The 14,361-nt window shown below is 39.8% G+C and overlaps 1 protein-coding gene across 2 annotated transcripts in view; it reads left to right on the top strand.

The window, feature by feature from the left end:
• Positions 1-6,261: 6,261 nt before the first annotated feature.
• Positions 6,262-14,361, top strand: part of CAND1 (cullin associated and neddylation dissociated 1) — a 31,270-nt gene continuing 23,170 nt past the window's right edge. The window contains exons 1-2 of one of the 2 annotated variants that reach the window (XM_080618853.1): positions 6,262-6,734; positions 10,720-10,863. In XM_080618853.1, coding sequence (XP_080474979.1) covers positions 6,667-6,734; positions 10,720-10,863 — 212 coding nt within the window. In that variant the 5' untranslated portion in view covers positions 6,262-6,666. Of the gene's footprint in view, positions 6,735-6,881; positions 7,254-10,719; positions 10,864-14,361 lie in introns of those variants that run through there. The other variant, XM_080618854.1, reaches the window with a different exon arrangement.

The raw sequence follows: 14,361 nt of genomic DNA, 5'->3' as shown, positions 1-14,361 counted from the left end.
TTTTATACATATTCATTATAAAGAGAAGGGAAATTGTACATACCCAGAGGGTTTAAAAATTCTAACCATGATTCTGCTAAGTTCAAACATACGCTGTCTTATATATCTCCTAAACTTAGACTATACCCTGCTATTATAATACATGGGTATTAATCCTAGAATGATATTACTAGCCTAATAATATGTATTTAAACAACTTTCACACCTATGACTCTGTGTTGACTAATTTTAGCATGCAAACATGTAGTTACTGAATTATATCAGAGAGCAAAATCATGTGGAAAGACACTAGGCCCCAAGACTCAATAGGTTATGGTGAGAATATTGGCAATATAAATTAACTTTTCTTTCTGTTCAAATGTTTTCTGACACTCACACAGACCTTTGGTGTGGAGCTGAAGAGACTGTTATCTGTTCTTTGGTGGAAGACAGACAGAAAATGGAAAGACCCTGGAGACCCCAGCCCCTTCAGCAGCCCTGCCTCCAAGGTAAAGTGGAAATGGTTGCACTAGGCCGAGCTAACTAAATTTGGGCAAAGCTCTAATAAGGACAAGGAGGTATGTAGCTTTCCCACACATCAGCAGATTCATATGTTCTGGGGGTTGAATCTTGACTTCCTTCCTTTTAAAGGTTTCAATTCAAAATACTCAAAGATTTTGCAGGGAGAAGTGGCAGTTCTGTAGGTGCAAACAGCAAAAGCAATCTTACAGCAGTTTTGCAGTCTGTTACCATGCTATGCCCTTGTTCTCTTTTAAAAAATACATAATGAGAGGCAACTACACAGACAGGGTCTAATCAGTACTTGAACTCAGTACTCCTCTGACAAGATTTTGTGCATAATAACCACTTACTGTGTGTTAAATATACTTCAGTTCACAGAAAAAAAAAAAATCAAGGAAATTTTGAGTTGATCAAACATAGAGCTTTTCAGTCCCAGAATAGCCTCTAATAAAGACTGGTATGTGTTCCTGCTCAAGATGACCTTAATAGTACAGGTATTACATGTCAGATATAAGAACTACAAAAGGATGGCTGTAAAAAAATCTCTCCTGAAAAGCATATGGAATTCAGGGGATGTTTTTAGATTCTTCCGTTGTGAGAATGTGGATGATGGTGTGTACTGAGTCATTATTATTTATTTATTACTCAACTAGCAAATTTGAAAGAAAAGAATTCATATGTTAAGAGCTGTTCAGCTACAGCATGCAAGTTAGAAGACTAATAGAGCCCTATAGTAAAACCTCCATAGAGTACGAAAAAGATCAAAACATGAGTCAGTTTGTGATGTCCAACAGAGACATATCTTGACAGGCAGTGGATTATGTTTGTTGCTCAAGTGATGGCAGGCTGGCAACGGGCATCACCTGCTCCGAGAGTCACTGAGTCACTGCACCTTGGATGATCCCGTGGATGAGTCAGTTTTGCTCCAAGAAATCAGACTTTGCAAAGTTACACTTTATTGCATAGATTCATTAATTCCAGTTTAGTTTTAGCCCTCTGTGTTCACCCTGATTCATGGAAGAATAATTACATTTGTATTTTTTCATTTTTGCTGTTACTAACAGTCTCATAAATGAGGGAGGGAGATGGCACATTCTATAGGCCTGAAATGAAGCACTCTTAAGCAAGAATCCACAAAACAGCAGCAGCGCTTTAAAATGTTATGAAATGAAACAGATTAGCCCTTATGTCTGTCTTGACAAACATTGACTCATATTGTAATTAGCCAATGTACCAACAGTGAAATTTCTAAATTACCAGTATAGTCAAGGCTTTCCTGAAATGTGGGATCTGGAATAAACAAAATCCACAGCACAGCTACCTCTGGTTCTAATAAGCCTAAATAGTCCAAACACTTAAAATTTGTATTTTTATGACTTTTGAAACACAAAGAGCATTGTTCAACATCAGAAGTTCCAATTAAACAACTGCTTTAAGTTTACTGGAGACAAGCATCTCTAGTACAAGCATTGCTGAGACAATTACATGAAGAAAGCTGGGTGTGCTGACATAAAGGGAAACATAATTGGCTCTGAAGCAATTACAAATGTAGAGTTGTGATAAGGAATGAAAATGCAAATGGTCAAGCAAAAAGAAAACCAACCTGAACTGATTTTCAGAAGAGGTATTAAGGAACACAAAAACCTTTTGTTCTGTAAACCGAGTTCATCTGGCATGAAAATAACACAATGACAAAAATCTTTGAATCTAAATTTCCAGCTCATGCTTCAAATCAGATTTCACTTGAAAGGTTCATTTTATTTTTGGGTGATTGTGGTATGTATTCATAAAGTTTTGACCACAGATGCTTTGAAAAGCTGTGCAACGTTTAGTAACCAGAAGGGAGATTTATTTTTGCGTTTTTGTGTTTTGCTGGTTTTGTTTTTTTTTTTTTTTTTAATTAAAATACTGTTAAATTTTTTTCCTCGAGATATTACATTTCCTGAAACTTAATCTTATGATGAGGGTGCTATTGGAGCTCTGTTCTTTTAGAGAGGCAATTTCAGCCCATTTGACAGTTGCTTCAGTCCATTACTTAACTGGATGCATGTATTATTTTCAGCACTTTTTTTCCAAATCTTTCTCTATTTAAAGCTGATGGAATCAGACACTTTGCTTTGCTTTACAGAAGTGGATTACCTGGGTTAAGGAAGGAAAGCCTAAGCAGTTCACAGCTGTAGATATTATTTATTCTTCTTGGTAAGTGTAGAAATCTCCCCTAAATGAGTATCTTCTGTTGTCCAGAAAAGAAACAGTTTTAGGTGACAATCAGCACAGTAGCACCAACTGCTTTTGGAAAGATGCTTTGGGATTCTTACTTAAACTGCATGTGGACAAATTTTCAGCTTTAGGGAGAAAGAAAAACTTCACTAGAACTTTGGCTTAGGAAGTGAAAGGCAGCTTATGATTTATTTAGTTCCAAATGTGCCCTACTTTGGAAACTCCTACCATTTAGTATGAAATGTAATCTAACTTTAAAAATAACGAAAACAGAAAATAAAAGGGTGGAGAGAAGGAGGAGGGGAAATACCCTTAAGAGAGCATTGTTATGATTAAGATTCCAAAGCCCAAGTTTCTAGTTTTACAGTTAATGCGCTTTCATCTCTTAGAACGTAGTATTTTATCCAATGCAATTCAGGGATAGCCTTAAAACACACATTTACCCATGCAACTGTTCTAGCATAGGTTATGCTGCTTTTTCAATTTGCTTTAAGTTAAAGATTGCTGTACCATTCATTTTTTGTTTGTTTCATATTTAAACCTAGATCACTTCTTTGACACCATCTGTGGTTTGTTAATATAATCAGCAGATACACTTGTAAAGACTTTCTTTCCAGGCATCTTTTTAAAAATTCAAAGTTCAGATGTACAAAGTCGGTCACGCATCTAAGTGATAAGCCATGACTGTAAGGTTCTTGGCTCAAATATCTGCTTGCAGCAGTGAGCAGCTTTTGACTTAGAGCAGCAATTTTCCTTTTATTACCCCAAAACCAGCTGTAAAAACGATAACAAGCTTTAAACTTGTCATTCTAAAGGATTCCCTTTAAGCCGAGTAAAGCTGTGTGGTATAGTTCTTTCCAGGCTGATAGACAAAGATGCAGCACATTCCTGATGTCCTCTGCAATCAGTGGGATCACAACTCCCATGTGAAGTGAAAGGGCAAATTGTTGAGGGTTCAAATTCTAGTGCTGTGAATGCATCTCTAAACTAAACCTGGTCTTCTCTCATCTTCAGCATTTGGGGAATATATTTGCAAGTGTAAAGCAAGATAAATCCTTTCAGGTTCCAGCATTTAATTAAGCTTTCAGCTATCTTTGTGAATGAACCAAGAGCATCTAATATGCATGTCTACAGGGAACAGATCAGGAGTACCACTCCATCTGTGAAGTTGTTTGCTATCAGCTGGAAAAAATCTCTTTGCAATTAGCTTTTCTCTGTGTCTAACTTCCTCTGGAACATTGCATCTACTATAGCTGAATCCCAATTGTAATAAATGTACTTGAAGAAAAAAATACTTGTAACTTCCTCCATGATGGCCTATGTTTCTGGCAGTAATAAGAAATCAGGTTTAAGCAGTGACAGGGTAAACTGGCTGAGGTATAGAAACCAGCATGGGAAGGATGATGCTAAATAATTTAAGATAATTTTAAAGTGTTCAAGGTTGTGCAGCAGACTAGAGCAGAATTGTTCTGAAATTATCTGATTTTTTTCTCTCATACACTCTCTTATAATAAGTAAATGTATGTAGGATTCGCAAAGTCAGAAATAGCTTAATTTAATGTCTAATTGGAAACAGTGAGGATTAAAAAAGTTAAATCCCTACTTGAGTGGATCTGCTTAAAGGGACATGAAGACCTTACCCACCATAGAGAGTTTTCTATTATCTGATTGGTCTTAGCATGCTTATCTGATAGAATGCAGCATGGTAACCATGTGGGCAGAATTCTTTTGGAACAGATGATCTTCACCACCCCATAACCACCCCATCCCCATTTAGTCAAAAGTCATGAATGTAACATGATAATGTGACACTGACATCTCAGAAACAAATTGTTCCTGGGAAATGTAACATATGCAGAAGTCATGGTCACTGAAATGACTTAGAATAGCACTAATGTTCACATGGGAAAATGTAAATCAATGTGCCAAATATCTGTACTTCAACTTTTCATGTCTCAGTACTTCAAAGAACAGCTACACAGTTTTTGTGTGTGTAGTACAATACCATCACAATTCAGATGCCATAAACCGTTTTCAGCTGTCACAACCAAGTCAAGGCTGAATCTATCTTCATGTGTATTGTTCCAGCTGGCTTCGTTGAATATCCAACACAGGCATTCAAGCAAAATGAAGTAAAGAAATTCCCTCTCTAAAGGGAACTTTAAAGTTAAGTATTCCCAAACCAAAGGAGTGTATGGCCTATTTGAAAATCAGTCAGCTCTCCTGAGTGTTTCCCCTCACTGTAGTTCCTCTACCCATACTGAAGTTCCCCCATATCTCCTCAGGATACCCACCCCCCTCCTGACTACTTGCATTTTCTTTACTCTATCCCTACATCACACCTCACCACAGTGCTATTAATCCAACATCATGCTGCATGCCTCCTTCTTACCCTGTCCACTATTTCACTGCACAGTGCTAACCTATGACCAAGCTGCTCTGGGGAATGAGACCAGTACGTATTAAGCTCTCTCTACAACAAAGATAATTAGCAATATGACTATCCTCCAAAATACAAGCTTGAACACTGTGCCTGGGTGATAGGCCACGGCAGTGACACACAATTTCTCTCCATCGAGTAAACCACATTCTTTCCACCAGCTGCTGTGCAAGGCTGCCTGCAAGATGCATGTAATAAATGCCTATTTAAAAGAAATTTTTAGCCTTTTTTTTTTTTTTTTTTTTTAATACACATTAAGTGATCTAAAAGCTTTTCTTTAGTTTTGCTGTACACACGTGTAACTGAGAGGGATTAAGGTCATTTAACATTCTTGTATTTTAACATGAACCTTAAGGAAGATCTAGTATGGAAATATTAACCCAGTTCACCCACTGCTCTGTGTCATGTACTGATGCACAGACAGATCACAGATTAGGCCCAGAAAAGTACCAAGACTGACATGAATGAGGTATATATATAAAAAAATAATTATCTGAAATACGTCCTTTGGCTTCCAAGGCTCTGAAAGCGCTCACATCAGAATTTCAAGCTGTCTTCTGCAAACTAACGCCAAACGGGAGCTTGCCTTTTTTTTTTTTTTACCCAAGAAATTTGATTTTCACATCACCACTACTGGCTTCCATCAAACATTTCTCAGCTATGGCAGCAGCACATGTATGAGAGGGCCTGGAACAGAAGCTACTGGGTCTGTTAACACCCTAGTATGCCACTGGTTTGTAATGGCTGTAGTACAAAACTCACCACATCTGGTGCCTACCCACTCAGAGCACTGACAGACACTAAGAGCGTTGGTGAATCCTTTTAATGTGGCCAGCGCCTAGGTATGAGAATAACTGTACTAATAGCCACGTTTCAGTCGGCTCTCGCTCAAGGTGAAACCCGAGGAACCCCAACAATCGCCACTCCAGCTGCCAACAGCCGCAGCCGGTCACCACAACGAGGCTCCACATCCCGGCGAGCAACGCGCCGCGGAGGCCCCGCCTTCCCCCTGAACTACGCGTCCCGGCGTGCACCGCCAATAGCTGCTGGTGGGCCATGGACACGATGCACACTGGGAAGCGTAGTCCTCACCAGCCTTCACTCCGCCTGCCGCCGCCGCATCCCCCCCTCCCACCACCCTTCCACGGCGGCCTAAAGTTCCCGCGCACGCTCTGCGCCACGTACGCCCTGGCGTCACACCGCCGCGGGCACCTCCCTCCCACTGGCAGAACCAATCAGGGGCGCCGACAGAGCACGGGGGCCCCTTCCGCGACCTTTGACCCGGCGCTGAGCGCTAGTGGCTCCCCGCCCGCCTACCCCTCCTGCCGTGTCAGCCGCAGCAGGCGGCGGAGTGTCCGCCTTTCTCCGCCGCCCTCGCTCCCTCCACCGGCCCCGGCCCGCCGTGCGCCGTCCCCAGCAGCTGGCGAAGTGGAGCCGGCGAGGCCGGGAAGACGCTGCCGCCTTCTTCTCTTCTCCTCCTTTCCCTCCCGGCCGGGTCCGTCAACATGGCGAGCGCCTCGTACCACATCTCCAACCTGCTGGAGAAAATGACATCCAGCGACAAGGACTTCAGGTGGGGCTCGCCGCCGCCGCCCCCCCGCCGCGCCCTCCACTGCCCGCCCTGTCCCGACGCGCCCGCAGGCCCCTCGCCTCCCTGCCCCCACGCCCGTCTGCGCGCCGGCCGCGGGCCTGGCGCCGCGGCTGTCAGGGCTCGGTACCGCCAGCCCGGGCCGTTCTTGCCTCGGTACCTCCCTGGGTGGAGAGGGGCCCCCTCCCCAGGCCGCCTCTGCAGGTCAGGGCGCGAATCTGCAACTACCCGGGGAAGTTCCTGGGAGGCAGGGCCTCTTCTCGGTGCCAGTGAAGGACGGGACACAGCAGTGCCCGAAAAGCCGCGGCCTCCACGCCTCGTGGGCAGATATCCTAGACAGGCGTGAGGAGCGAAGTGATCGTCAGGTTTGCAGAACTGCGTGGGGATAGGCGACGGAGGAAGTTAGTGTTTGATTTTTTTGGCCTCGCAAATGCTCAGAAGACGAATGGACAAAGCCCGCAGCAGCCTGCTGTGGCTGACCCCACTTTGAGCAGCGGAGATTGGGTGAGATGACCTCCCAGGGTCCCTTCCCAACCTCAAGAAATACGGATCCTGTGACTCTGCAGATAGGAGCAGGGAGGGCCACCAAGCACAGCAGGCTTGAACATCAGCTTGAGCTCACGTGCTTCCTGGATGCTGCATGTTGTAGACAGAGAGGTTTTGTGCTGCTCACATAATTTGGTGTTGCCTCTCAAAGTCTTTGCATCCAGAGAGTGAAGTCCAGTTGAGTCTTAAGGGGACGGAACTGGTATATGTAATTTTGAGGTTCTGTTGTAGGAGTACTACTTCTTATTGATTATTTGTTTGATTTGCAATAAATTAATAGCAGATAAAATGCAAGGATCAGAAAGTATTAAGTATCAGAAAATGAAATGGTGTAAGTAATTTATTAAAACCCAGCAGAAGTAATACGCAATAGTTGTAGCAAAATGTTAAGTTAAAAATAATTACATTTCTTTGTATTGTGTGCAACCAGAAATTCACATTTGAAGCCTTTATTTGTCAAAGTGGCTACCTGAATTCAGACTGAATTCAGACAGGGAAAAGGCATAAAATACACTGGGGTTTTGTTGCTTTGATGCAGCATTAAAGTGCTTAGTTTACAGTTAAAAAACACGTGGACATCCAAACAATTCTCTTATTATTATATTAAGATCTCAAGGAAAACAGAGGTGAAGATTAAATAACCACAGAGTTGGGCTTTGAATAATCTTGTTTGCTTTTGACAAACTGTTGTAGCACTGGACATGTGTAATAAATTTATGGGGATTTATGTTGATTTCTGTCATATTTTAGTATCTTGCTATTACCTGGAAAGTTGAAGCTAGAAAGTTTGGAAGTAGAAAAACAATTTGGTTAGTCTAAAAAGAGGCAATCCAGAATTTCCTGATTTACTTAAATTGTACTAAAAATAAATTCAAACATTTTTCCTCTGAATATTACTGAAGATTTCTTTACTTTCATTGTGCTAATTTGTTTCTGTGATTAAGTGAGCTTTCTGTTTTGTACTTATGGGGAGCATGACTTAGAAAAAATTGTGATGGATACCAGCTAAGTACTGACTTTGAGTATAAAACTTTCTGCATAAAAAAGGTAGGTTACACCTGTCAAATGCAGTTGTAGCAAACATTTTTTTCCCCAGCTACATGTAGTCAAAACTTGCTTTGTAATTGTGTAGTGTACACTTTAGAAATGACCTGTTCTAGGAGATTTGAACAACTTTGTGTTTCTCAAATATTAACAGAAACCCAAACAAACAAAACAACCAAGAAGAGAGAAAAACAAAACAAACAACAAGAAACCAAACAAAAATTCCTAGCGTAGAAATCTGACTTTACAAGCCATGGAAATGGGTGACAATAGACCTTTACAAACGAGCTGTTGTGCAGTAACACATTTTATGAAACTTTGTGTATCATGTATTTGCATAATGCATAAAACAGTATTTAGTGCATTTTTCTAAGGTATATTTGAAGAGGGATATTGTAGTTAACTTCTTGATACCAAGGAGCTGAGTATAACCTACAGTTCAAGTAACCACTTTACCATAGAATTTAATCCTCTGCTTTTTGGCTAAACTGACTCGTCTGATGCAAATGTTTGTAGTATCTAGAAACTCGGACTCTAAAATGGGCAGTAACTCAATGTGGCAGTTTACTGTGTGGCTGTGGGAGGAGAGTGACTACTCTGAGTACAGGGTATGAAGAGCCACTTACGTGCTGCTACTTTGCACCAGGTAAAGTTTGATGTGCCTGAGGAGGAAGCAGCCATGACTAAAGGCCACATCTAAACTACTCAAAACCATGTTTCTAAATACCAGGTACTTTAAAGTTGCCAAGCCTCCCCACAGTGTTGGGAAGGAGTTGGATTTATTTTAATGGAGGAGTCTGCCAGGAGGACTCTTCAGTTGTAGCTGAGTGCAGAAGCTGCGAATGCGCTGAGGATGCACAAGCTTTGCTCAGTTTAGGAACTTGTCACAATTAGGTGATGAGTGCATGTGAACTTGTAAAACTAAGAAATGGGAACTATTGACCAAGGAAGTGAAGGGAAGCTATATTAGACTGTTTAAGAAAAGGATGTAAACAGAACAGTAACAAGGAGACAGTTTTTGAATTTTCTGCTATTCCCATCCTATCTGTTACCTTTACTTGCCAAGAAGCTTTTTTCTCTGTTGTGCTTAAAAGCTGATGCCATTTGCATTCATCATCTGCTTATGCACACATCTGGTTCCTGTCAGATTACAGGGTTGCTTCAGTGGGTGTGTTGGAGGGAATGAAAAACGAGTGAGGTCTTATCTTAGAAACACCTTGAGACTATTAGGCTGGAATTACTGTATTAAAAGACAGGACAAGTTGAGGTCCATTATGAGAGGACAGACGTCTGGTATTTGTGATGCATATTAAGATTATGCAGAGGCTTGGCTTTCATTTTCAGTAAAAAAAGAAGTATCTAGCATGTCAGGCTATAGAGATAACCTTCCAAGTATGACCTGAGCTCAAGTGATGTCTGCCTGAGGCTTATGTGCCTGAAGCCCAAATGTCAGCCTAAACTGTTTAATTACAAACCATTTTTGTCTGGGACTTTGAATGCGGGTTGAGACTGTTACTGAAGCCCATGGGATTCATAATTGAGTAATACATCTGTATTATTTCTTCTGAGAAGAGAGGGCACTTACAAAAGAAGAACAGATTGGAAAACAGACTTCAGAAGGGAGAGAAACAAAAGGCGTAAAAGCAATATTTTTAGAAAGTCATTTCTCAGTATATTCTTGTATTGGGGAATGTGACTGTTACTGAATAGGAAATCAATGGATATGAAAGATGATTTTATTTGCTTGATCTCCCAAGAATTAATCCTGGTTTTTAATGTGGCACCCTGGGTTGAGGGTTGAATAAACATGAATTGCTGTTTTGTGGACTATAAACAAACTAGTCTGTTCATGGCAAGAAAATGAAAAACACATTAATTGTAGCTTTGCTTTTATTTCTCCATTGTTTGGCTTTTGTGAATGTTATGGGAGAATGTTTGAAAAACATTCTGTATTTTTCTTCTTGCTTAAAATTGGTCTTAAAATAAACTCAGGTAATTATTTTTATAAAAAGGTTTTTAAAAAGCCCATTTTTCAAAGCATCAGCATAGCTCATGAAAGGACTACTTAAAATCCAGAAAAGTGTGAGTTTTAATTTGTAAAGATCATTTAGAATATAATGGAAACGGTGGAATTAAAATGTGTAGAAGTTGTTGTCAGGGAGGGGTGATGACCCAACTAAAAGTTATTTTCTTTTTCAAATATGATTTTTCTCCATTTGTTTTTCTATAACTAAAATAAATGCCAAACCCAGCTAACAGTAATCCAGTGTTAAATATGATTTACGTGATAGCACATGGTGGAAACTGAGAATCTTGAATCCTGAGCACTGTGAATAACCTGTATCCTTCTAGTAATAATTATCTGACTGTCTTTTGTCAGGTTTATGGCTACTAATGACTTAATGACAGAACTACAGAAAGATTCTATCAAGCTGGATGATGACAGTGAAAGAAAGGTAGTGAAGATGATTTTGAAATTACTGGAAGATAAAAATGGTGAGGTGCAAAACTTAGCTGTGAAATGGTAAGTATTCTTGTTCTGTGGTATAAGGAATTGTTTAATGACCGAACAACATAAAGCATTTTTGAAAAACTTCAGGACCACTGCTACACAAAATAATTGTGAAATTGATGTCCACAAAGGAACCATTATACTTGTAGGCTTCCTGTCTTAACTGTAGTTTTTACAGAACTGTTTTTGTTGACATTGCGAATTAACATTTGGAGTTTCAGGTGACATAGCACATGCAGTCCTTGCTGAAAGTGTGTGAATGACATGCTTGTTCTTTGGTGATAATTCTTGAATGCTAAATAGATTTAAAAAGATTATCATTCACTGGTGGTTGCCTCATTGATATCTGACTGTGAATAGGTAGATGTATTTGAGTAGTTTTCAAGCACAGATTAAAAACATAAAATGGTAAATATACGGTCTTGGTTATCAATTATGGAACTTAACTCTTCACTAATATTTAGATTATGGCGTTGATGGTTGTTTGTGTTCTGCAGAAACTATAAATGCTTTGTGGAGTCAGGCTGCAGTTACTTGCATTTGAGAGGCTTCTGTTGCTTCACTACCCTCTCTTCCTCACTTTTAATTGTACATCTGGTGTGGCTTTTCCAGAGCACTCTTTGAAGAGGTGCTGTGTTTATCATGACGTACTTTTTGTTCTTGGCCCTTTTGACTTTTTGTGCCCCTCAAGGGGGCCTTCTCTTTTAAGAAGCTTCTAGTGTTCGCTGAGAATGGTTCTTGTTTGTGAGCTCAGATTTTCTAAAATACTCCATCTACTCTACTTATGTTGCATGAGGCATGAACTGAAGTAAACTTGCTGTGCAAGAGCTTTGGACAGCCTTGAAGAGTAATTTCACATTGTGACCAGCTGAGTTAGTTTGTTTCAGGTTGTTATTCTTTACAATTTGCTCTATCAGACTGTCAAAGCAGAAAATTAAAGTCTGTGTGTACATCTGCTTATGTACTTAGGAGCTATGTTTGCCTCAGCTTCTGAAATATATTAAGTGATGGTAACCAAAATCTTGTACAGAGACACTAGTTAAGGAATAGCAAGTTTCAAGCCAAAGTTTAATCTTAGCAGTATAGTAATGTAATTGTTACTACTTTTTCACTACTCTGATCAGGTTGTGGAGTTGTTAAAATGTGTCTTCCCCCCTTTTTATAAACAAACAATACAAATGGCATGTTTCTTTTTAATTCAGACTTCTGCAATGTCCAAGTTCCTAGTGGTACAGCTTAAGTTCTATGGCTTTGAAACAGGTTGCTCAGAAGAGTAGATTATTATGAAACTTGGCTCAGGCTTAGAATTATCTTTATGTGAAATAGCATTGTGTGTAAAAGTTTCATTGCAGCATACATGCAGTACAAGTTTGGAGTCTTTCTGAGAAATCCAAGTAATGTTTAAGAACAGTGTTAAATTTACTGTAATAGGACAAGAAACATGATGGAAAAGTTTGCAGGTAAACTGTAAACATTCATCTAGAATGTGTATATTCTTGAATCTATTAAGTTTTCTTTTGCATCCCAGTCACTTCCAGATATGCTTTGAGGACAAAATAAAAGCCACCTTAAAAGAGCCTTCTCTTATTAAGGCAGCTTATACTCATGGTATTGTTCCATGACAGTTTTAAGCTAGCCTAAGCTAATGCTGCTTTGCTGTTCTCAACTTCTTTGTCCCTTTTCTTGTGCTGTTGCTTATCAGATTTTGTTGTAGACTGGTTTGTGGACTTAAGTTTTCCTCTGGCTTAAAGCTGTCCTTGTGCAATCAGATGAAGATACTGGTAGAAACAGTAGTGGGGTGAAGGATGATGGGAGAGGTTGAACACTATTATTAAGTTGTCGTTTTTCTAAGATGGTTCAAGCTGATCTAAACTCCTCCATCTAATACAGCACTGAGTGTAAACCAGATTTGTTGAGAAATTAAATTCAGCCAGCATATTTTTCTTGACTTTTTGGTTTTTTTATAATATTTTGCGCTGTCATTCTTTACTTGTTTATTTCTGTGACAAATTTGTTGGCACTTTCAGCTGAGAAAAGCATAAACTACATTTAGATCTCTATTAGTTTTAAATGTTCTGGTGAACTTTAGACACTGTCAGCAGGACCATCAAACTGGTACTTGATGATCCATTTAGGTATGGATTCCCTCTCTCACAGGAAAGGGATTTAAGACAACCCTGTGTACCTTTGAGTCTGTATTTGAGACAGATTTTTCCTTGGGGAAGGCAGGAAAGGTTTGCAATTTGTTAGGAGAGATTCCACTACAGGTAGATCAATGGAAACACTGTGAATGGCAAGGTATTGATCACTCCTTTAGCAGGTAAGAACCTCCTGTGGGACGATCACTCTTTCAGGGTTTGATTTGTGAGGTAACTGAACAGAACAGATTTTAAACCAATTCAGAGCAGCCTTAAAGCACCATTTATTTTTAGGCAAACATAGCAACAAGTAAGTAGTGTTCTGGTTTTGCCTTATCCTCTGCTTGCTTTCACATTTGGGTAGGAAGGGCTCTATTGGTTGAAATGCTGCTGAGCTTGTTTCTTATCTCTTCAAAGCACACTAGTGATTTTGTTCTGATTCTTTCAGTTACATTACAGTTTTGGACAGGATAAAACATGTTATCCTTTGGTTAGCAGAAGTCAGGTTGAGAGTTCATGGATATTTGGGTAGCTACCTTGCAAGGTGATTGTGCAGTTCATTTCTGAATAAAAGAGAAAATTAATGAGCTGACTTTGTGCTCTTGGAGTAAAACTCAACCTGCTCTAAGTTGGAACCTACAAAAGGGAAGTGAGTATGCTTGTCAAGCTTCTGTTATTGCAGGCAGTAGATGCAAAGTAGGTCAGTAACTGCAGGTTGTTCACCTTGTTTTTCTTAGGAGCACGTAACTTTTTAAATGCATTCTTGTCAACATTTTTTTTTCTGCAGAAGTTGTTTTTTGCTTCATCTGATAGTCATAGCCTGGTTTATAGTCAGCCAATGTAGAAAATGCTATTGGATGGTCTTATGGCATATTCTTAGTTTAAGGCTGTTAGTGTAGCCCATGGTATCCTGCGCACCTTATTTCGGTAGTAGTTATGCTGTGTGTAGCTCTGTCCAAGATTATGTGCATTTGGATTAGACAAGCAGTTTGGTTTGGCTAAGGATAGGTATTGTGTTGGATGGATGGTTTGTTCATTGCTGCTAATGTTGGGTGTAATGTTCTGTTGGCCCAAATTATGCATGAATTGTTTCATATGTTCAGTGTTGTAGTTTAATGATGAGCTGCTTCTTGTTTTAAGCAGTTATCTATGGTTTGTAATTCTGGTGTTTAAACCCGTACTTAAAGTTTTTATTGCTTCACACTGAACTGTTTCCTGAAACCTGTAAAAACCAAAACAAACACGCATATATAAATACATATAAGAAAAAAGAGGGATCAAAGTACTTTCAGTGTTTCCTCCCTTGCGATACTGTAGTTTCTCTGCATTTATCAGTGTGACTTCTCTGAGCAGTAGTTCAATATAGCAAACC

The sequence above is a fragment of the Psittacula echo genome (genome assembly GCF_963264785.1).
Source record: "Psittacula echo genome assembly, chromosome: 1".
Classification (NCBI taxonomy): Eukaryota; Metazoa; Chordata; class Aves; order Psittaciformes; family Psittacidae; genus Psittacula; species Psittacula echo.
This window is presented reverse-complemented; position numbering and strand designations above follow the sequence as displayed.